General features: G+C 38.4%; 1 protein-coding gene across 2 annotated transcripts in view; it reads left to right on the top strand.

The window, feature by feature from the left end:
• Nucleotides 1-2270: 2270 nt before the first annotated feature.
• Nucleotides 2271-24057, top strand: part of RPAP3 (RNA polymerase II associated protein 3) — a 40682-nt gene continuing 18895 nt past the window's right edge. For both annotated transcript variants that reach the window (XM_080812024.1, XM_080812023.1), the window contains exons 1-8: nucleotides 2271-2354; nucleotides 5411-5594; nucleotides 6346-6486; nucleotides 9168-9290; nucleotides 10107-10234; nucleotides 20885-21006; nucleotides 21757-21827; nucleotides 23207-23332. In XM_080812024.1, coding sequence (XP_080668150.1) covers nucleotides 5442-5594; nucleotides 6346-6486; nucleotides 9168-9290; nucleotides 10107-10234; nucleotides 20885-21006; nucleotides 21757-21827; nucleotides 23207-23332 — 864 coding nt within the window. In that variant the 5' untranslated portion in view covers nucleotides 2271-2354; nucleotides 5411-5441. The remainder of the gene's footprint in view (nucleotides 2355-5410; nucleotides 5595-6345; nucleotides 6487-9167; nucleotides 9291-10106; nucleotides 10235-20884; nucleotides 21007-21756; nucleotides 21828-23206; nucleotides 23333-24057) is intronic.

Below are 24057 nucleotides of genomic sequence, written 5' to 3'. Positions count from 1 at the left end.
ATCAAGACCATTCAACTAAGTCCTTTCACTTTGCTTCTGAACTCACTAAGAAACTATCTATTATGTGACTTAAGAGGGAGACAGAGAAGGGAGGATTCACCCAAGGGTCTATGAGGTCTTACCAGAGCAGCCGGCTGCCCCCTTCTCTCTCATATCAACTGACTCTGACAGAATTCATTTAAAAAAAAAATACAGTTGCTTTTGATAAGAACATCCATAAATATCTGTTTTGGGGGCACCTGGGGGGCTCAGTGGGTTAAAGCCTCTGCCTTCGGCTCGGGTCATGATCTCAGGGTCCTGGGATAGAGCCCTGCATCGGGCTTTCTGCTCAGCGGGGAGCCTGCTTCCTCCTCCCTCCCTCTCTGCCTACTTGTGATCTCTGTCTGTCAAATAAATAAATAAAAACTTTAAAAAATATATCTGTTTTAAAATTATTATTAATTTTAAAACACAAAATAACTCTGAAAATTCAGTTTTCCAACACAAAACCAAAAAAGGCATTCCTATGCCTCATATACCTAATGACTTGACTACTATGATGTTAAAATACAAAGATACCATATAATTTTATAGTTGGAAAGATGAGCTAATAATATGCCCTCGTAAGAGAGGACCCCAGGGTGTTTTTTCATTGACCATTACCTGGATTAGTGATTCCCAGCTTCAAAGGCACAGTTGTATCTTTGTGCTTTAAAATTGATGATGCCTAGGCTGCACTAATGAAATCAGAATCTTTAGGGACAAAACCTAGACATCAGTATTTTTTAAAAAGATTTATTTATTTATCTTGGAGAGAGAGAGAGGGAGAGAGAAAGAGAGGGAGAGAGAAGGAAAGCATGCAAGAGGGAAAGGCAGAGGGAGAGAGAGAGAATCCCAAGCAGACTCCCTGCTGAGCATGGGGCCTAACTGGGGCTCCATCCCAGGACCCCAAGGTCATGACCTGAGCTGAAAACAGGGGCAGGAGCCTTAATGGGCTGAGTTGCCCAGGTGCTCCTATTTTATTTTTTTCGATGCCACATAGATGATTCCAAAGTTTAGCCAAGACTGAGAGTCACTGAACTGGATTTTGGGGCTAATGTTTGAGATCATTGAGTTGTTTCAAACTGACAGGTTTGTTAGCTTCTGTTTGTTTTCATGAACTGTTGACATTATTTTTGTTGTTGTTGTTTTTTTTTTTTTTTTGGTAAAGATTTTATTTATTTATTTATTTATTTGAGAGAGAGAGAGAGAGAGCGTGAGCATGAGAGGGGAGAGATCAGAGGAAGAAGCAGATTCCCCTCCAAGCAGGGAGCCTGATGTGGGACATGATCCCAGGACTCCAGGATCATGACCTGAGCCAAAGGCAGTTGCTTAACTAACTGAGCCACCCAGGCGCCCTATTTTACAATTTTAGCGTTGTCATGAAAAGGAAAGAAAGCTCACTCATAGAAGCAGAAGCAAGAAGCACTAAAAACTTCACATTCTTTCTTCTTTGTAAGCCAGGGCACTTCTAAAGACAGACCTTAATACTGACACACGTCCAAGAAAGACTCAGATGTAGATACACTTAGAAAAAGGAAAGGGGCGCCTGGGTGGCTCAGTGGGTTAAGGCTCTGCCTTTGGCTCTGGTGGTGAACCCAGGGTCCTGGGATCGAGCCCCGCGTCCGGCTCTCTGCTCAGCAGGGAACCTGCTTCTCCTTCTCCCTCTGCCTGCCCCTCTGCCTGCCTCTCTGCCTACTTGTGATCTCTGTCAAATAAATAAATAAAATCTTAAAAAAAAAGAAAAAGGAGAGTTTACTTGCAAAGGGGAAAGAAAAAGGAGCGTTTACTTGCAAAGGGAAAAAGAGACTGAAGAACTGATTTGCCAAATACAGATACTTAAATTTAAAGGAAAAAAAAAACCAAAACCTTCGTAATTGTCAGAGTTCCAAGATTACACAGTCTGTTTGAAACAGTACCTTTCTGAGAAGATCATCATGCTGATAAAGGTCGTGACCTAGAGACACGACTCGCAAGGAAAATATTTGGGCCAAAATTGTTCTGAGGGGATTCCTAGTTAACACTCAAGGCGTTATTATTTTGGGAATCAGAACGAGTCAGGATGACTCTGAAGCTTTGGGTTGTCTCCCGTAAAGTTTAGCCACATTGGAAGCAGGAAAGGCGTCAGATTTGGCTTTAACACACCTATCAATTCTCTAATTGTTCCCCCAGAAAAGAGGTGCACCTTATCTGCACTTCTGCGCACGCTCCGCCCGGACGCCAAAGGGCGGGGCGAGGGCACGCGGGGACTTGTGGGAAAGCTTGGGAAGGCGGGGCTCGGCGTGAGACGCGGCAGGCTTGGGGTCCGGCCCTGCGGGCAGTAACGGCCTAGTGAGGTGAGCCGGCTTTTCCTTTATCGCTGGCTGCAGTAGCCGTCGAGGCTTTGGGGGTGGCCGTGGGCCCCGGGGGAGACGAGGGCAGGAAGGCGTGAGGGGGGAGGCGAGGACGCGGCGGCACGGCGGTGTCCAGGGTAGCGGCGTCCCGGGTGAGCGTTCCGTTCCGGAAGGGGCTCGCCCTGCGCGCCCAGGTATGGAGGATCTGCTCCGCCGACCGTCCCTCCACCCCGGCTGCCCGGGGTATTGGGCGGATTTGCGGTGATTCGATCGCAGATCCACCTTCCTTGGAGAACTGTGGGGCGCCCGCCCTCTTTCGGCGTGGGGGTGCTGTATTCGCCCGGATACCGAGGGTGAAAGCGATACCCCCCCAGCACTGGAAGTTTCTGGTTCCCTGCTCCGACTCCATCCCCGTCGCAGGTTCCGTGGGACCGGTTGTACCTTTGGGAGCAGAAGAGGTGATGAGTGAAATGGAAAAGGGGTTCGACCCTTTGCAGCATCTCAGGGGCTTGCTGCGTTTATTCCTATTTTTGAGTCCCCAGCAAAGTACTTCACTGATTTCGTTTATTGAGATACACATGTGTGATCAAACTTGGGCACTGTCTGAAAAGAAGGTTAAAGTTAGGTTGTAAGTCAAAGCAAGGGTTCAGAAGACATGTCTGCATTTGCAACCGTTAGGAAAGTGATGTTTCTAATTTCCGCTCTCTCTCCCGTGCTACTCCCCCACTCCTCTTAAGCGTTGAGTCCCTTCCCACCTTTTTGCAGACTTTTCCCGATCAGTCATCCCTTTTCCTAGATCTTCTTTTACCCTGATTCTCTTCGTCCTCTTTCGCCAGACTCTACTCGTGAATAATCTTAGATTATTAAAGGCAGAATTATGCTAATCCCCATATAATCTCATTTACTCAGTAGCTCATTTTATGTCCATCCTTTTCTTAAATCTCATCGAAACTCTCAATAAATCTTTATATGATTAAGTACAATGCACCTTCTTTTTTTTTTTTTTTTTTTTAATTTGACAGGCAGAGATCACAGATAGGCAGAGAAGCAGGCAGAGAGAGAGGAGGAAGCAGGCTCCCTGCTGAGCAGAGAGCCTGATGCGGGGCTCGATCCCAGGACCAGGACCCCGGGATCATGACTTGAGCTGAAGGCAGAGGCATTAACCCACTGAGTCACCCAGGCGCCCCTACAATGCACCTTTCCCCTTATGCTACCTATGTGTCATTAGGCACTGCCAGCCTTTGTTCAAAGTGAGAACTCTTTTTTGGAAATTCTTTTCTGTGACAGTACTCTGCAAGTTTTCCTCCAAGCTCTCTAGATGTTGCTGCCTAGTTTTCCTGTATTGGCATCTCCTCCTCAGCTTGTTCACTAAATGGTAGTGTTTTGCAGGCTCCACCCCCTCCCCACCCAACCCAGTAGTCACAGTGATGAAGCAGGTCCAAATCCCTGATTGTAACTTCTACCTTAATGCTACTGACACCCAAATTTATAAATTTATATCTCTATCCTATGTAACTACCTACTGGATATGTCATCCTCATGTCCCATAAGTACCCAGTTCAGCATATCCCAAACTGAAATATTTGTGTTTCTTCTTGTCCTCCAATTCTGAAACCTCTTTTTCTTTCCTTTTCAAAAAAAAAAAAAGTTTTTTGTTTGTTTGTTTGTTTTTTTTTAAAGTAATCTCTGTACCCAACCTGGGGCTTGAACTCATAACCCCAGATTAAGAGTGGCACTTTCACCTGACTGACTGAGCCAGTTAGGTGCTCCCCTCTTTTCTTTTTAAAATTGTGATCCTGACTCAAATAGCACTACTGATTTCTCCAGGCTCGCAAGGTGGGCATCTAAGACTGGTTAGGTCCTTCTCTGGTCCCCCGCTCCTCAACTGAATCAGTCATCAGGTACTTTTTATTTTACCTCCAGGATACTTTTCATAGCTTTCAGACCTCACGGCCTGGCATCTTGACATCTGTCCCATAGCCACCTCAGCCATCTCTTCCATCATCTCTTTCTTAGTCCTTTGGTCTGCCTGCCCACTCCTCCATGGTTAATCACTTTGGCTGGCCACTTTGACACTTGGCTAGTTATAGCACCTCTGGAGACTCTTTCCTGGAACCCACCACCCTTTTCACCATCTGATTTATGCCTGTCATTTGTGGTCAGCCCCACAGCATCCGTATGTGCCTCTAGCACGTTTGTTCTCAACCAGGAGTTAATATGCCTTCTAGGTCACATTTGACAATGTCTGGAGACATTTTTGATGGTCACAGTCTGGAGGGGAGGAAGAATACTGCCACAGAGTTGGAACATGCCAGGGGTGTTACCAACTATCTTACAGTGCATAGGACAGACCCTCTACCACAAAGAATTAATCTGGCCCAAAATGTCAGTAGCCCAAAGGCTGAAAAACCCTGCCTAGCATAATATTTTGTGGCTCAGTACTTGATTATTTTGTTTCCTTCTCCACTAGACCTGGGACCTTGTCTTACTTGTGTGTGTGTGTGTGTGTGTGTGTTTTAAACATATAAGTATTATTTGTTTCATCAGTCCTACACAGTTCACAGCACTCACCATAGCACATACCCTCCCCAATGTCCATCACCCAGCCACCCTTTCCCTCCCACCCCCACCCCTCCAGCCACCCCCAGTCTGTTTCCTGAGATTGAGAGTCTCTTATGGTTTGTCTCCCTCTCTTACTTGCTTTTACATGGCCTGTCACATAGCAGAAGTTCAATAAATTTTGAAAAGGAGTAAAGGAGATAATTCGGATTAATTTATAAACTGGAGATGAGCAGAGTCTGCTACCATAGGCTACTTGCAAATTTCAGGGATTTCCCCTTATTGCCTTTCATTCATATTGCATTGCAGTGATGCCCAGACTTGTCTGTTTATTTTTCATTTGTTCATTCAGCAAACATTTAAATAATAAACTAATATTTTCTTTCTTCATCATCACTTTAGGCTCTCCCCTATGCGTGTGTTTTTGCCATTTATGAAGTGGTAAAAACTCATTAATTAGCTATGCTTCAAAAACAAATAATTCTTTTCATTCATGTCAGAGATTGGTTGGCCAGAACTCTGCAGGCCACAATGACTTCGACAAATAAAGCAATTGAATTACAGCTACAAGTGAAACAAAATGCAGAAGAATTACAGGACTTTATGAGGGATTTAGAAAACTGGGAAAAAGATATTAAACAGAAGGATATGGAACTAAGAAGACAGAATGGTGTTCCTGAAGAGGTAAATTTCTTAATCAAGTCCTACTTTAGAATCCAGCAAAACTAATTTAAAATAAAGCACAACCTTTTAAAATGTTCTGAAAATACTGAAACTGAAGTGATTTGCCACCTGTCAACATTTTGAAAAATTCTGCTTCTTAAGTCTTTGTAATAATTGTATTAACTCTATTAAGACATTTTAAGGCTTAGCCAATAGTTACAGAAAGGAAGTCCATGTGATAATTCTTAATTTGATATTTAAGTGTATATATGATACAGATCATGTATAGTTATATATTTAATAATATCTTAACATACAGTATTAGCATAAAATGTAGATTACTTAACGTAGGTTCAACCAAACGTTTTTCTTAAGACTGTGCATTTAAATATGGATAATTTTTTCATAGTGATGATGTAGAGGCAGTTCAATTTGCTGTTGCAGTGCCTCTAATTCATTGTAGTAAGGCTGAAAATCAGGCAATTTTGGAAGTGTGAATTTAGGTTTGCAAATTAAATGTATAATTAAAATTTCTAGATAATACTTTCGTTGTGACTAAACAATATTAAACATTTGTCAAAGAATGAATTAAACTTTTCAAGCATGAATTAAGTGAAGATGGTAAATTGGTATATTTAAGCCCTTAAAAAATAAAAGTACTTCTTACTTGAAAATATAATTTAGTGAGAATTTTAAACATTTGTAGTTATACAGAAAAGTAATAGTAAAGCAGTGCTCAAACATTGTGTGTTTATTTTTTTCCCATCCCTAGAATTTACCTCCTATTCGAAACGGGAATTTTAGGAAAAAGAAGAAAGGCAAGCCTAAAGAGTCTTCTAAAAAAACCAAAGATGAAAACACAAAAAACAGGATAAAATCTTATGATTATGAAGCATGGGCAAAACTTGATGTGGTGAGTTAATCTCCTTATGTGCTTCTTAGTATTTGAGTAAAATTGTCTTGGAGTTAGCTAAGAGTGGTGGGTTAAATGAAAAAATAAAGTTCTTACCTTTGTGTCTTTCACTTAAAGATTATTTTATGTGAATGCAAATTTAATCACAGTGCTTTTCAGTTAACTAGATTATTTTTTCTCCTGAAGCCCTCTTTCAATGAGTAGTGGCTAAAACAGCCAGGATTCCTTTCTTTTTTTTCTATTTTTTCTTTCTTTTTTGTTTTTGCAAAAATAGTACGTAGAGGTCCAGCATACTCCCTGCCCAGTTTACCCCAGTGGTTATATCTTCCTTAATTATAGTATGGTGTCAAAACCAGGAAATTGATAATGGTACAGTGTATGTATAGTTCGATGCCATTTTTTAAACATGTAGATTTGGGTAACCACCATTGCATACAGAGTTCAAAAATACTGCATCCCCATCCCATCTTTCTTCCCTCTACTCCCATAGCTAACCACTCTTCTGATTTTTATGTTTATTTGGACTTTTCTGTTTTAAAATTTTTATTTGAGGTTCTTATACACATACAGTAAAGTGCAAAAATCTTAAGTGTATAGTTTCCTGAATTTTTTTCTCCTGTATATACCTGAGAATCCACCATCTGCATCGAGATAGAAGACATTTCCAGCATCCCTGAAGCCTTCCTTTTCATTTGATTACCTCCCAGAGGTAGCCACTATTGTGATCTCTCATATTATAGATCAGTTTTGTCAGTTTTGGAATTTCATATAAATGTATTGTACAGTATGCACTCTTTTGTGTTGGGTTTTGTTTGCTAGTGTTGTCTGAGATTGATCCATATTATTAAGTAGGAATAATTTGTTCTTTTTCCTTGCTGATCGGAATTCCTTTGTGTGAATATATCACAATTTGTGTATTCATTCTCCTGTTAACATACATTTGGGTTGTTTCCAGTTTGGGGCTATTATGAATAAACCTGCTATGAACATTCTTTGTCTTTTGATGGATATAAGCGCCTGGGAGGGAATTTGCCAGGTCATAGTTTATATATACATTTAGTTTTAGAAGACACTGCTCCAAGTTTTCCAGATGAGTTGTATTTTTCTTAATGAAGCCAAGGCTAATTGACTTAAGTTAGAGCTGGGACTACTAACTAAATAGTTTGCCATCTGCTTCAGTATTGTCACGATGTAAGAGAAGTATGATTTTAGTCTTGGATTTATTGCTGTGGGAAATGATACTTTCTGAACATATTTTTTCTGCTGAGTATTATGTAGTCTACTTTCATTTTTTTGTGACCTTATCCCTCATTATATAGCTTTTTCCTTTTCTTAAGGTGGTATCTTCCTATAATACTTTTTCCTGAGAGCCATCGTCCTTAGATCATTTCTGAGAGAGGTGCTTTCTACCCAGTCATTTACTCATTCAACAGATATTGATTGAACTCCTTTGTGTGGCCAGTGCCATCATGATGTACTGCATTGCTTGACGTCATTTTCGTTTATCTATACAAGATGTAGGTGTTTTCTTACCTTTCCACTCGAGTTGAGATCTGAGCAGCTGCTTTAGTGTGCTGCTGCTGCTAGTGGTCTACACATGCAGGCAAAGCAGCGTTGGATAATCTTGGCTCTTTAATGTCTGTAGGCTGGTGGGATTTGTAGAATCTTCATGCTAAAACACTTAGCTGAGTTTCAGTCTCTTAATGTTCATTCAGTGAAACTAAGCAGAGATTTTATTTTGTTTTTCAGTTTACCCATGATTGGGGGTTTTTTGACATAAAATAGTATGGTATTAAATGCAAGAAATTTTGTTTATATAATTAAGGTTTTTGTTTAAATGAGTTTTAATGAACTTTTTAACACTTACTGGTTTTTAAGTCTCTTACTAAAAACCATTCTTTTATCATATATGATAAACATGATTTAAAAATCCTGATGGGGTTTACGGGATGATTTATTACCATGAGAGGAATATGTGATCCAAAAGAGATTGGGAATTGTTGGACTAGTATATTATGTATTTTCTTTGGTAGAGTCAGCTGTATTTTTGGAATTCACTGAGAGACAATATAACATAGTCACTGAGAGCTCTTCGGAGGAGGCAGATTTGCCTCAATTCAAATCCTGACTTGGCCACTCATTAGCCGAGTGTTCTTGAGTTAACAAACATCTGTGTCTCGGTTCCTTTCAGTAAAAAAAAAAAAAAACATGGGGAATTATACTTATCTCGTAGGTTTTTGTGAGGATTAGGAGTTAATGTGCTTTATAGGCAGTTTTTCATGTTTTGAGAATAAGGAAGAAAAAAGGTTTTTAGTAAAAACCCCTTCTTGGCTATTGGTTCTTTATTACACTAGTTTGGGGTTATTTCTAGACTTTGCGTATGTCAAGCCATAAATACCTCACTACCAATAGTTTGTAATTTAGGGGTGGTGTAGACTCTGTTGACTTAGATACTACTTCATGACTTCAAAGCTAGATTCTTCAAGTGGTTTGGATCTTGGTTTTCTAAACAAGGGTACATTTTTCTCTGGAGATAATCCTAACAATTAGAGGCTACTTGGATTGAAAGCAACTGTAGGCCTTCAGGTCCTTAGATCATTACAACCTAAGTTCTGTTGAGTGTACTTTTTCTTTTTTTAATGGTCATGTAATTATGAGCACTATTCTACTTATAATTTCAGGACAGTATCCTTGATGAGCTTGATAAAGAAGAGAATACCCATGATTCTGTGTCTCAAGAATCAGAGTCAGAAGAAGATGGGATTCACATAGATTCACAAAAGGCTCTTGCTCTAAAAGAAAAGGTATTCTTTAGGCTAGCATTAGTTTCCTTCGTGTAAGCAGGATATGTAGAAAATTATGTGGATCTCAGTATCTCTTCAATGTAGTTTAGTGGGTGTTCAAACTTGTTACTGGCTATATCCGTATCAAGAGGCAGTATAACTTCTTGGTTATGAGTATATGCTCTGAAACCAGATTGTATGGGTTCAGATCCTATGACAAGCTCTTTAATTACCTGTACTTCAGTTTTCTTAACTGTAAAAATAAGATTAATAGTATTACTAAACTTCAATGGGTTGTTATGAATGTTAAATGAATTATTATATGTAAAATGCATGGACTGTACAGAGTCCTTTTAGGTTTTCTTTTTTGTAGTAGACTAAAGTAACTTAAAATCAGAGTGTGAATCTTGACATGAATATTAAATTCCACTCCTCCATATCACAGGTCATCTTTGGTTACTTTTTAGAAATGTTAAACATCCTTCTTTAGAAAGCCTCATTATAAAATTATATTGCTTTTCAAGAAGGTGGAATTCTTTACAGATTAAACTTCATCTTGATGTCTTTCTTTTGTTACATTTCTCTGGGTTATTGTCAATCAAAAGTGCATAATGCTAGGTATGTTACTCATTTTTCTGCCAAGGCTTTTTTGGCTTATGCTCATACAATGACTAGTGAATTTCAGCATTTGTTGAAAGACCATTCTGCTTAATTTTCTTTTCTTTCCTATTAACCTTGAACACAGAACTAATGAGTTAGAAAGAGATGCATAATATTGAAAGAAAATGGTTCTGCAATTCTTTGCCGGTATATATCTGATCCCATATGCTTTTTCAGGGCAATAAATACTTCAAACAAGGAAAATATGATGAAGCAATTGAATGCTACACCAAAGGCATGGATGCTGATCCGTATAATCCTGTGTTGCCAACAAACAGAGCATCAGCATACTTTAGGTTGAAAAAGTAAGGGATTCCCATAATGTGTGTGATTATTTTAACTGTGTATGGAGGCTGATTTTTTAAAAAAATCTTTCAGATGTCCAGGCAGTGACATAATATTGAGAGATAAAAAGGCCTGAGTTACTAAGCTGTGAAAAGTCATGAAGGAACCTTAGATGCATATTTCTTCTCTCTCTCTCTTTTTTTAGTGTTACTTTTTATTCTCATAACTAAGCCTAGTAAAACAAACATATGGTCATTTGCTGTCATTATAATTTCTTGAACAAAAGGCTGTTTGGCAGTATTTTTTATTTTTATTTTTTTTTAAAGATTTTATTTATTTATTTGATAGAGAGAGACACAGCGAGAGAGGGAACAATAGCAGGGAGAGTGGGAGAGGGAGAGGCTGGCTTCCTGCCCAGCAGGCAGCCCAATGTGGTGTTCGATCCCAGGACCCTGCGATCATGAGCTAAGCCGAAGGCAGATTTTTAATGACTGAGCCACCCAGGTGCCCCTGGAATGGTCTTTTAATGAAATCATTTGACATTTTAAGAATTTACTGTATGGCCTATCTTTTCCCAGTTTTCATCATAACATAGTAAAAACTTGTTGCAAATTCTGGAACTTGCCTGCAGACTAGCATTTGGGAATCATAAATCATAAAAAGATTATTTCTTCTTTCCTTGAAAATGGAGGTAGAATCTTCATTTTTCCCCCCCTCCAAATTGTTATTTAAATTCCAGTTAACACACAGTGTAATATTAGTTTCAGGTGTAAAATTTAGTGATTAATTGCTTACATGCAAGACTCAGTGCTTATCACAAGTGCCCTCCTTAATACCCATCACTTAACCCATTCCCCTGCCTACCTTCTCTCCGGTAAACCTCAGTTTGTGTCTATAGTTAAGAGTCTGCTTCTTGGTTTGTCCCCCCTCCCCACCCCGCCCCCCAGCCCATGTTCATTTGTGTTGTTTCTTGAATTCCACATGAGTGAAATCCTGTGGTATTTGTCTTTCTCTGACTGATTTTGTTTAGCATAATACACTCTAGCTCCACTCACATCATTGCAGATATCAAGGTTTCATTCTTGATGGCTTAGTAATAGTCTGTTGTATATATACTACATCTTCTTTACCCATTTATCGGTGGACTTTTGGACTCTTTCCATAATTTGGCTGCTGTTGGTATGCTATAAGCATCGGGGTGCATGTACCCTTTGAATCAGTACTTTGTATCCTTTAGGTCACTAGCTAATACTGCAGTTGCTGGAATGAAGGGTAGTTCTGTTTTTAACTTTTTGAGGAACCTCCATACTGTTTTCCAGAGTAGCTGCACCAGTTTGCATTCCCACCATCAGAGTAAGAGGGCTCCCTTTTCTGCCCATCCTCAACCAACACCTGTTATTTCCTGTGTTGTTAATTTTAGCCATTCTGACAGGTGTGAGGCGATATCTCATTGTAGTTTTAATGTGTATTTCCCTGATGATGGGTGATGTTGAGCATCTTGTCATGTGTCTATTGGCCATTTGTATGTCTTCTTTGGAGAAATGTCTACTCATGTCTTCTGCCCATTTCTTAATTGGATTATGTGCTTTATGAGTTTTATAAGTTCTTTATAGATTTTTGGATACCAGTCCTTTATCAGATGTGTCATTTGCAAATATTTTCTCCCATTCTTTGGGTTGCCTTTTAGTTTTGTTGATGGCTTCCTTCGCTGTGCAGGAGCTTTTTATTTTGATGAAGTCCCTGTAGTTTATTTTTGCTTTTGTTTTGCTTGCCTCTGGAGACATATCTAGTAAGAAGTTGCTACAGCCAATGTCAGAGAGGTTACTGCGTGTGTTCTCCTCTAGGAATTTGATGGTTTCCTGTCTCACATTTAGGTCTTTTGTCCATTTTGACTTTATTTTTGTGTATGGTGTAAGAAAGTGGTCCAATTTCTTTTTTTTTTTTTTTTTCATGTTACTGTCCAGTTTTCCCAACACCATTTGTTGAAGAGACTATCTTTTTCCATTGGATATTCTTTCCTGGTTTGTCAAAGATTAATTGACCACAGAATTGTGGATCTGTTTCTGGGTTTTCTATTCTGTTACATTGATCTGTATGACTGTTTTTATGCCAGTGTCATACTGTCTTGAAGACTATAGCTTTGAAATATAGCTTGAAGTCTGGAATTGTGATGCCTCCAGCCTTACTGTTCTTTTTCAAGATTTCCTTGGCTGTTTGGGGTCTTTTGTGATTCCACACAGATTTTAGGATTGTTTGTTTTAGCTCTGTGAAAAATGCTGTTGTTATTTTGATAGGGATTGTGTTAAATGTGTGGATTGCTTTGGGTGGTGTAGACATTTTAACAGTATTTGTTTTTCGAATCCATGAGCATGGAATGTTTTTCCCTTCTTTGTGTCCTCTTCAGTTTCTTTCTTAAGTGTTCAACAGTTTTCAGAGTACAGATCTTTCACCTCTTTGGTTAGGTTTATTCCCAGGTATCTTATGGTTTTTGGTGCAATTGTAAATGCGATTAATTCCTTGATTTCTCTTTCTGCTGCTTCATTATTGATGTATAGAAATGCAACAGTATTCTGTACATTGATTTTGTATCCTGTAACTTTACTGAATTTGTGTTTCAGTTCTAGCAATTTTTTGGTGGAGTTGTTTAGGTTTTCTATACAGTGTATCATGTCATATGCATAAGTGAATGTTTGACTTCTTCCTTGCTGATTTGGATCCCGTTTATTTCTTTTTGTAGTCTTGATTGTTGAGGCTAGGACTTTTAGTACTATGTTACATAACTGTTGAGAGTGAACATCCCTGACTTCTTCCTGACTGTAGAGGAAAAGCTCTCAGTGTTTTCCCATGGAGGATGTTAGCTGTGGGTTTTTCATAGATGGCCTTTGTGATGTTGAGGTATGTTCCCTCTATTCCCACTTTGTTGTGGGATTTTTTTTTTTTAAAGGTTTTATTTATTTATTTGACAGAGAGAGATCACAAGTAGGCAGAGAGGCAGGCAGAGAGAGAGGAGAAAGCAGGCTCTCCATGGAGCAGAGAGCCCGATGCGGGGCTCAATCCCAGGACCCTGGGATCATGACCTGAGCCGAAGGCAGAGGCTTTAACCCACTGAGCCACCCAGGCGCCCCTTGTTGAGGGATTTTATCATGAATGGATGTTGTGCTTTGTCAGATGTTTTTCTGCATCTATTGAGAGGAATATATGTTTCTTATCCTTTCTTTTATTAATGTGGTATATCATGTTGATTGATTTGCAAATACGGAAATATTTGCAGCCCAGGAATAAATCCCACTTGGTTGTGGTGAGTGGCTCTTTTAATGTACTGTTAGATTTGAGTTGCTAGTATTTTGTTGAGAATTTTTGCATCCATATTCTTCAGGGTTATTGGCCTGTAGTTCTCTCTCTCTCTTTTTTTTTATTTCATTTTTTTTTTTAAATTTCTTTTCAGCGTAACAGTATTCATTGTTTTTGCAGCACACCCAGTGCTCCATGCAATATGTGCCCTCCTTAATACCCACCACCTGACTCCCCCAACCTCCCACCCCCCTGTAGTTCTCTTTTTTAGTGGACTTTTTGGTTTTGGAATCAGGGTAATGCTGGGTTCATAGAATGAATTCGGAAGTTTTCTTTCCATTGCTATTTCTTTGGAAGAGTTTGAGAAGAGTAGGTATTAACTCTTCTTTATATGTTTGGTAGAATTCCCCTGGGAAGCTATCTGGTCCTGGACTTTTGTTGGGAGATTTTTGATTACTGATTCTATTTCTTTGCTGGTTATCAGTCTGTTCAAGTTTTTTGTTTCTTCCTGTTTCAGTTTTGGTAGTTTATATGTTTCTGTGAAATTTACCCATTTCTTCCTGGTTGTCCAATTTGTTGGCATATAAGTTTTCATAATGTTCTCTTATATTTGTATTTCTGTGGTCTTGGTTGTTAATGTCTCCTCGCTTTTTTGTGATTTTATTTATTTGGGTCCTTTCTCTTTTCTTTTTTGATAAGTCTGGCCAGGGGTTTATCAATTTTATTAATTCTTTCAAAGAACCAGCTCCTGGTTTCATTGATCTGTTCTACTGTTTTTGTTGTTGTTTCTGTATCATTTATTCCTTCTCTGATCTTTATTATTTCCCTTCTTCTGTTGGCTTTAAGCTTTGCTTGTTGTTCTTTTTCTAGCTCCTTTCTATGTGTAAGGTTAGGTTGTGTAGTTGAGATTTTTCTTGCCTTTTAAGGTAGGCCTGCATAGCTGAATACTTCCCTTTTAGGACCGCTTTTGCTGTATCCCAAAGCTTTTGAACCATCATGTTTTCATTTTCACTTGTTTCCTTGTATTCTCTTATTTCTTCAGTGATATCCTGGTTGATCCGTTTACTAGGGTGTTGTTTATAACATCCATGTATTTGTGCTCCTTCCAAATGTTTTCTTTTGGTTGCCTTCAAGGTTAATAGTGTTGTGGTCAGAAAATATGTATGATATGATCTCAGTCTTTTTGTACTTGTTGAGGCCTGATTTGTGACGTAGTATGTGATCTGTTCTGGAGAATGTCCCCTGTGCCCTTGTAAAGAACGTGTATTCTGCTGCTTTAGGATGAAATGGTCTGCATATATCTGTTAAGTCCATCTGGTTCTGTGTGTCATTCAAAGCCATTGTTTCCTTGTTGATTTTCTGCTTAGGTGATTTGTCCATTGCTGTAAGTGCTGTGGTAAAGTCCCCTACTATTATTGTATTATTATTGAGTTCCTTTATATTATTATTTTATATTTTTGGGTGCTCCCACATTGGGGCCATATATATTTAATAGTTGTTAGATCTCCTTTTTAAATAGTCCACTTTATTATGATATAGTGCCCTTCTTCATCTCTTATTGCAGTCTTTGGTGTAAAATGTAGTTTGTCTGATATAAGTGTTGCTATTCCATCTTTCTTTTGACTTCCATTTGCATGATAGATGGTTGTCTGTCCCCTCACTTTCAATCTGCAGGTGTCTTTAGGTCTAAAATGAATCTCTTGTAAGCCGCATATAGATGGGTCTTTTTTTTTTTTTTTTTTTTTTAATGTATTCTGACACCCTATGTCTTTTGATTGGAGCATTTAGTCCATTTACATTCAGAGTACTTACTGATAGATATGAATTTAGTGTCATTTTATTACTTCTGTTGTTGTTTCTGGAGATATTCTCTGTTACTTTTTAGTCTTTGTCACTTTTGGTCTTTTTTTCCCACTCAGAGGTCCACTTAATATCTCTTGCAAGGCTGGTTTAGTGGTCATGAACTCCTTTAGTTTTTGTTTGTGTGGGAAACTCTTTAATCTCTCCTTCAATTCTGAATGACGGCCTTGCTTCTAATATTCTTGGTTGCGTATTTTTCCCATTCAGCACATTGAATACATCATTCCACTCCCTTTTGGCTTGCCAGGTTTTTGTGGCGAGATCTCCATTTAGCCTTATGGGTCTCCTGTGTAAGTTAGGTGCTTCTTTTGTTTTGCTTGCTTTTAGGATTTTTTTCTTTCTCACTAGGTTTTGCAAATTTAACTGCAATATGTCTTGGTGTTGGCCTATTTCGTTTGATTTTGGTGGGAGTTCTTTGTGCCTTCTGGGTTCTGATGTCTGCTTCCTTCCCCTTCTGGGTTCTGATGTCTGCTTCCTTCCCCAGATTAGGAAAGTTTTCAGTGATTATTTACTCAAATAAATCTGTCTCCTTTTCTCTCTTTTCTTCATCTAGGACTCCTATGGTATGAATGTTATGTGTGATGGAGTCACTGAGTTCCCTAAGTCTATTCTTGTGATCCATAATTCTTTTCTTTTGTTCAGCTTCTTTATTTTCCATTATTCTATCTTCTGTATCACTTATTTGTTCCTCTGCATCTTCCATCTCTGGGGTCATTACATCCAGCCTGTTTTGAATCTCAGTTATTACGTTTTTCATTCTGATTGTTTTTTAACTCTTACCTCTGTGGTAAGGGTCTCCCTGATGTCTTCTATACTTTTCTCAAGCCCAGTGAGTATCCTTGATTGTTGCTTTATATTCTCCGTCAGGCATATTACTTATCTGTTTTTTTTTTTTTTTTTTTTTTTTTTTTTTTTTTTTTAAATTTTATTTATTTATTGGACAGAGAGAGTTAGATCACAAGTAGGCAGAGAGGCAATTAGAGAGAGAGAGGAAGAAGGCTCCCCGCTGAGCAGAGAGCCCCATGCGGGGCTCGATCCCAGGACCCTGAGATCATGACCTGAGCCGAAGGCAGAGGCTTAACCCGCTGAGCCACCCAGGTGCCCCTACTTATCTGTTTTGATTAGATCTCTGGCCATGACCTTTTCTTGTTCTCTTTTGGGATGAATTCCTCTGTGTTGGCATTTTGTCTGAGTCTCTGTCTTCTGTATTTTAGAAAAGGCTGTGATGTTTCCTGGCTTTATGGAGAAGAGGTCATATAGTGTCCAGGGCGTGGTGCTCCGGGAGTGTCTGGTGTGTGCTGCGTGGACTCTGCTGCTGTGTTTGGTTGCTCTGTCCCTCAGGTCAGGCATCAGCAGAGGTTCTCCTTGCCTGCTGTGGGCAGTGTTTGAACCTTGGCCAGAGTATGACAAGTTTTAACTAGGTGTGCTCTGGTCTGCTTGTTAAATGAGTTCTGCTGCTGCTACCACCACTAGAACTGAAACCTTGCAGAAAACTCTCTGGTCAGTAGACGTAGTGTGTGTGGGGGTTTTCTGCTGGTGGTCTGGGGAAGGGGCCTGCTGCGCTGGGAGTTAGGCACGCCTGCCTGAGAAAAGCCATAACAGTGGGGCACAGGAGGCTGGGACTTGGTGTAATAAGCAGGTTAGGCAGCCAGTATTGTTGCTGTGCTGTTGACTGAAGTTGGTTTATGCTAAGGGGGGTTGGAGGTTTGGTTCCTTTGTACCCGGAGAGGGGTCTCCACTTGCTGTTCTCAGGGAAACACTCCCAGAAGAGCAGTTTCCCAGGTGTTCAGGTCGCTCTTTCCAGGCTGTGTGTCTCTCGGTTGCTTTCCTGCTGGAAACAGTGCGGTGTACTTTACATTCTGTCCCAGCCAAGCCTGCTGACTTCTAAAACTCTAAACTTCAGAAGCATGCTGGGGCAAGGACCTGCACTGGTCTTCTGCGGGAGGCTCTTGCTGCGCAGGGACAAATGCAGGTTTGACCAAGAAGGGCAGTGGCGCCAGAGCACAGGGGTGTGGGATTTGCAGCAAAGCCGACAAAACAGCCAGTGTATCTGGATTAGCTGGGTTAGCTGTCCTCAGCAGGTGTCTCTGCGCCTCTGCTGGGGGGCAGGGGAGGGAAATGGCACCCGCTGGCTTTTTTGTCCCTCAGGAGTTGTCTTTGCAGATGCCACCTCTCCAAGAAGAGTGCTCCAAGAAGAGTCAACAGTCTTCCCGTGTGCCATAGGCGAACCTCAGATCACTTCTTCTGCCCCCAGGTAGCTTGCCTGCCTTCTCCCCAGGAGCAGGGCACCGGCCTCAGGGCTCTATCCCAGCCAAGTCCGACCTTTAAAGCTCCAGTTGTCAAGCCCTGCTGGCTGCAAAGACTCTTGAAAGTCAGCTGTTCCCATTTTCCAAGTCAGTGACTTTGGGGACTTGCTGTCTCTGTGCCTGTCCCTGAGCACTCTGCTCTATCACCTTTCTCCTCGATCAGGATCAGGGCTCCCTCCACTCCACAGGACCTGAGATCCGTTTCTCTCCCAAACCACATTTCTGCACTGTCTACCTTCCTTGATATGGCCTCCTCTCTCCCTTGAGTTGTACAGTTCGTTTTGTCAGTCCTCAGGTCAAGTACTTGGCTATTTAGAATGATTTGATATTTGATATTTATCTAGCTGAGTTGGAGGAATGAGGCAAGCCCATAGTCTTCCTGCTACACCACCATCTTAGCCCCCCTTTAAGATGCATATTTCTGTGTGAAAGAAACTAATCTGAAAAATCTATATGGTGTATGATTTCATATTTTTCAACTGTGACATTCTGGAAAAGGCAAAACGATGGATACCATAAAAAGATAAGTGGTTATCAGGGGTTGGGGGTGGTGGAGGAATGAATAGGCAGCGCATAGGAGATTTTTAGGGCAATGAAAATACTCTGTAATAATGTAATGATAGATACATGCCATTTTATATTTTTTTCAAATCCATAGAATGTTCAGCACCGAGAATAAGCTGTAATGTAAACTGTGGACTTTGGAGGATAATGGTGTGCCAGTGTGGGTTCATCCCTTGTCCAGATGTACCACTCTGATGTGGGATACTGATAATGATAACCCTGTATGTGTGGAGGCAGGGAGTATACAGATGAGAAGTGTCTGTACCTTCCCCTCAGTACCGCGTTGAGCCTAAAACTGCTCTAGAAAATTTGTCTTAATAAAAAAAAATTAGAATAAAAAAATCTTTCGTGATAAAGTGTCTGTGAAAAGATGAAACCCATACTACATTTCTTTTCAGCTGTAAATTCTTACGGCTCGTTTCTTTTTATTGAGTTATTTTATTCAAACCATTTTAAATGGTTTAAATGGTTTCAGATGTTCAGACCATGCTCCTGTAGTTCACGTTACCAAGGTGTTCCTCCAATAAAAATTTGAGTAATGACATCTTTACCCAATTCACAAAAGAAAGTTAGCTGGGTAAATATTGTATAGAAATGAATATCCTTATTTTGAAAAATCATTTATCCACTCTTTAACCTAGAGACCTTTCATTATGGAAAACTTAAAATATGTTCTAATCTTTATCTTTAAGTCATACTGACCCTTTAAAAATACATATTTATGTTGAAGAACATGAATGTGTTATAGTTTTATCATAAGCAGAGAATGGACTTACCGTAAGAATTTAAAAAAAGACAAATACCATCAAGATATTTCTTGAATATTAAAAATTTTAACTGTTAGATAATTATTTAGAAATACAAATTACATGGGTATCTGAGTTTTTCATAGCTTAAAAGGCATATTTAGGTCTTTGAAACTTGTTAATAGCCTGTCAAATTACAATATTTACATTTTATAATGTATCTATAATTTAGTATGTGTAAGTTATGGAAAACAATTTTACATAAACCCACATGCATGCAGTGTTTCTTGGGGCTGGGTCACAGGATGTATATATGTTCAACTTTACATGCTGATGACCAATTGTATAAGTAGTACAAAGGTGGTTGTATGAATTTGTATTCCCATTAGGAGCATGTAAAAATGCTTGCTCCATTATCTTTACCAGCACTGGTAGAATCGGGCCTCTTAATTGTTTTCAATCTAGTGGATGTAAAATGGTAATTCACTGTGGTCTTAATTTGCATTTCCACAGTTGCTAGTAATGTGGGACATCGTCTTATATATTTATTTGCCACTTGTATTTTTTTTCCCCCCTGTGAAATGCCCATTTTGTCTTTTGGCCACTTTTCTGTTAGGCTGTTTTTCTGTTGATTTTTAAAAATTCTTTATTTTGGATACTAATCCTTCAGGTTTTTTTTATAATTATTTTCTCCTAATTTGCTTTTTTAATTTTCTCCCAATTTGCTTTTTTTCTTTCTCTATGAAGTCTCAGTGAACAGAAATTCTTCATTTTAGTATATTTCAGTTTATTGACTTTTTTTTAAAGTTTAGCACTTCTAAAAATATGATTTGTTAAAAAAAAGTAGTTTCCTTCCCTGAGCTCATAGTAGTCTTCTGTATTTTCTTTCAAAAGGTTTTATGTTCTGCTTTTCACGTTTAAGTCTTAATATATGCTGAAGGTAGAATTCCAATTTCATATCTTTTCATATGAATATTTCAATCATTTAGTTTTATTTGTTGACTATCCATGCTTTTCCCATGGATCTGCAATGCCACCATTATTCTGTGTCAAGTTTGTACTGATCTCTTTTATATCACTATTTTCCAGTTGATCTGCTGCTTATCCTTCTCCCCGTTCCATACTATCTTTAATTGCTATAGTATTATAAGTCTTGGTATATGGCATTGGGCATGTTTTCTTACCTTATTTTTGAGGAATGTCTTGGGTATTCTTGGACTTTTGCTTATCAGTGTGAATATTAGAATCATCTTGTCAAATTCCTTGAAAAATTATGTTGGGGTTTTGATTATAATTGCTTTGGATTTAGAGCTCAGTTTGGAGAGGATTATATTGCCATGTGTTTGTGACTTATTATAGATCATGAATGTGCTATATCTCCACTTAAGTCTTCTTTAATGTTTTTCAAGACAGTCTTCAAATTTTCTGCATATGGGTCTTTAAATATCTTTTGTTAGATTTATTTCTGTTTTTTGTTGCTTATCTCTAGTAAAGCAGCCACTTTGCAAACTTTGATTATTTCTAACAGTGTCTCTAGATTGTTTTGAGTGATTTAGGTAGACCATCATATCATGTGAGAATGTCAGTTTTATTCCTTTATTTTCCAGTCTTTTTATCTGTTTTTCTTCCTTATGAAACTGCGTTAGTCAGGACCTCTAGTACAATAATGACAAAAAGCAGTGATAGGTGATAGTGGGCATTCTTGTTCCTTGCTTTAAAGGGAACGTTACTTACATCTCACCATCACGAATTAATGCTTTTCAGTAGCCTTAAGTAAATAAAAGAAGGTGGGAAACACACCTTTAATTGTGAACTAAATCCCCTTCTTGGGGATTTCAGAAACAAATTTTGAAGTTTGGGTTAACAAATGAATTTTATTAACCTTAATTTTTTTAAATTGCAGATTTGCTGTTGCTGAGTCTGATTGTAATTTAGCAATTGCCTTGAATAGAAGTTATACAAAGGCTTTTGCAAGGCGAGGTGCTGCTCGAGTTGCTTTGCAAAAATTAGAAGATGCCAAAAAAGGTATTAATGTATTTCAGTTCCTTAATATCTAAAAAATTCTTTAATGATTTAATTTAACAGATGCTGTACAAAGAATACTAGACAGTCACAGTTCTTATCTTTGGAGAGCATTCTGTATTTGAATAAAGCTCATTTTTGCTTTTTAAAAGAATCTTGATACTTGGGAAAGAATGCATTATTTGCCTCCAATTAGACTTTGGTTCAAATTACCGATCACATTAGGTGTGTGACCGATCACATTAGGTGTGTGACCAAAGGGAAGGTTATGGATGGATCTCCTATGATTTTCAGTTTATCTGTAAAATAAGATTAAAACATCTTGTTGGATAATTTGAGGCAGAGGCACTGCATATAAAATTCTTAACACATTTTTCTTTATTTGTAAATTCTAGGGCTTGTATTAGTCCATAAAATAGGTTTATGTACTATAAATAACAAAATCTGAATAAAGTTGATAATCTGATAATTCTGCTGTTCCTTGATTTTATGATATACAACTTAATGATAGCAAGTATCCTTTCTGGGGCTGGTGGAAGAAGGTGATTTGTCATCGGATTCTGTCAGGGTTTTGTTTGTCCTGGGGGAGGGAGAATGGAGAAAGTCTAGAAGCCTGCTGTTGTTAATATTTCTTACTCCTCTTAATTTTGCTGCAGAACACTTGCCTGTTTGTCACATGTAGCAAATGATTATTGTTTTGTAGAATTTTAAAAATATCCTATCTTTCAAATATTAATCTTCTAATTTACCTAGATTATGAAAAAGTATTAGAACTGGAACCAAATAACTTTGAAGCAACGATTGAACTCAGGAAAATTAATCAGGTAAATCCTAGTTACTTAAATTAAGTGCATTACTTACCTTTATTTGATGAAGTGTAAAGGTTTTGGCATAGTCTTCGTACTGTAGATTACTTAATATAGACTTTTTCTGATTTTAGTTCTTTGTACTGTATAGTTTTACTAAACAGATTTGCAAGCTAGAGGAAGTAGAATGAATGATATTTAAAGATCCGTAGGAGTCATCATCTTAAGTCTGAGAGGCACCTGGCTGGCTTAGTCGGTAGAGCACGTGACTCTTGATCTTGGGGTTGTGAGTTTGAGCCCCATATTGGGTGTGGCGATTACTTAAAATAAAATCTTAAAAAAAAAAAAAAGTTACCTAATGTCTGTGAACCACTGCTGCTTTTTCCTTTCCCAGATGATAGAATTACTTCTCTTTATCCCACTGATTTTTCTTTATTGGCTTGTGCTTTGACTTCTCTATTAAACTTCTGCATATTTCTTTGATATAAGCTCCATCCTTATAGTTTATATTTTAGCAAAAACAATACTAGTTTTTTAACAGTGAGAAAATTGTTATTACTTAGCTAAAAAATGTGCTGTCAAATGATACTGCACAGTTATATATTCCTTTTCATTTTGCTGTTCAGTCAGTTATAGTTATTGTGCCATCTGTTAAAACTTGGAGGAAAAAGTGACAATGTTTGGGGAAAATCTGCTTTTATTTATTTTTTATTTTTTATTTATTTTTAAAGATTTTATTTATTTGACAGAGTGAGACACAGCAAGAGAGGGAACACAAGTAGGGTGAGTGGGAGAAGGAGAAGCAGGCTTACCACCAAGCCGGGATCCTGATATGGGGCTCGATCCCAGGACCTCAGGATCGTGACCTGAGCCAAGGGCAGACGCTTAACGACTAAGCCACCCAGGCGCCCCAAAAATCTGCTTTTAAATACTGCTATTACTTACTGCTCATAATCTGTTGATAAATTTATCAACTTGCTTATAATTGTGAATTATGTTATATATTTTTGTATTTTATCTGAGGTTAAATAATGACTGAATATTAAATTTGAGAAATTTGGATGTGTGGTCTTAATTATCTATATTATTTTTGAAAATAGTTACTAGAATGGTGCCTGGCCTGTGTAGAAATTCAGTAAATATTTCTTGAATAAATAAATGAACAACTTCTATTAGTGGATATGGCTTATTTTCATTGGAATAAGATGTACATTAAATTCACTATTTTGTTTTTGAATTTGAATTAGACTTTGGATTAGAGTAAAAACTATTATTTCAATATTAATTTGAAATGTGTCAAAAATTCTAATACGTTTGAGTGATTTACTCTTTTAAAGTCGAATATATATGTATCTTGCATTACTTGTTTTACTTTAGCTGATTACTGTGTCTCCTAGGCTTTAATATCCAAAGAAAATTCATATCCAAAGGGAGCCGATAAAATGGTTAAATCATCTGAAGGAGAGAAGAAACAAATTGAAGAGCAACAGAATAAGCAGCAGGCCATTTCAGAGAAAGATCTGGTAATCCAGAGGGATTTTAACATACAGATGTTTTGCTGAGTTTCTTCGTTTCTTGTGTATTTGTTTCTGTCTTCTCTAGCGTTAAAATTCTTCAATAAGAGCTGAAAATTATACTGAAAAAACCCTGGAGCTTACTAATTCAGAATTTGAGTAATTGATGACTTAGTACATAATTAAAAATATAACATAGTTTAGGGAGCAAACTACTTTTGAGGATTTTAACGTACTTACCTATAGGTGGTTATAAATTTAACATAGAAATAAGTTACAATTCTTTTTTTTTTTTAATATTTTATTTATTTGACAGAAATCACAACTAGGCAGAGAGGCAGGCAGAGAGAGAGGAGGAAGCAGGCTCCCTGCGGAGCAGAGAGCCCGATGCGGGGCTCGATCCCAGGACCCTGAGATCATGACCTGAGCCGAAGGCAGAGGCCTTAACCCACTGAGCCACCCAGGCGCCCCTACAGTTCATTCTTATATAGAATTTTTTTTTTTTTAAAGATTTTATTTATTTATTTGAGAGACAAAGATCACAAGTAGACAGAGATGCAGGCAGAGAGAGGGGGGAAGCAGGCTCCCTGCTGAGCAGAGAGCCCGATGCGGGGCTCGATCCCAGGACCCTGAGATCATGACCTGAGCCGAAGGCAGAGGCTTAACCCACTGAGCCACCCAGGCGCCCCTAGAATTTTTTTTTTCATTAATTCATACTGGACTGTTTCTGATCA

Source organism: Martes martes (assembly GCF_963455335.1).
Source record: "Martes martes genome assembly, chromosome: 8".
NCBI classification, from domain to species: Eukaryota; Metazoa; Chordata; class Mammalia; order Carnivora; family Mustelidae; genus Martes; species Martes martes.
The sequence above is the reverse complement of the archived record's forward strand: the minus strand, read 5'-3'. Positions and strand labels throughout refer to the sequence as shown.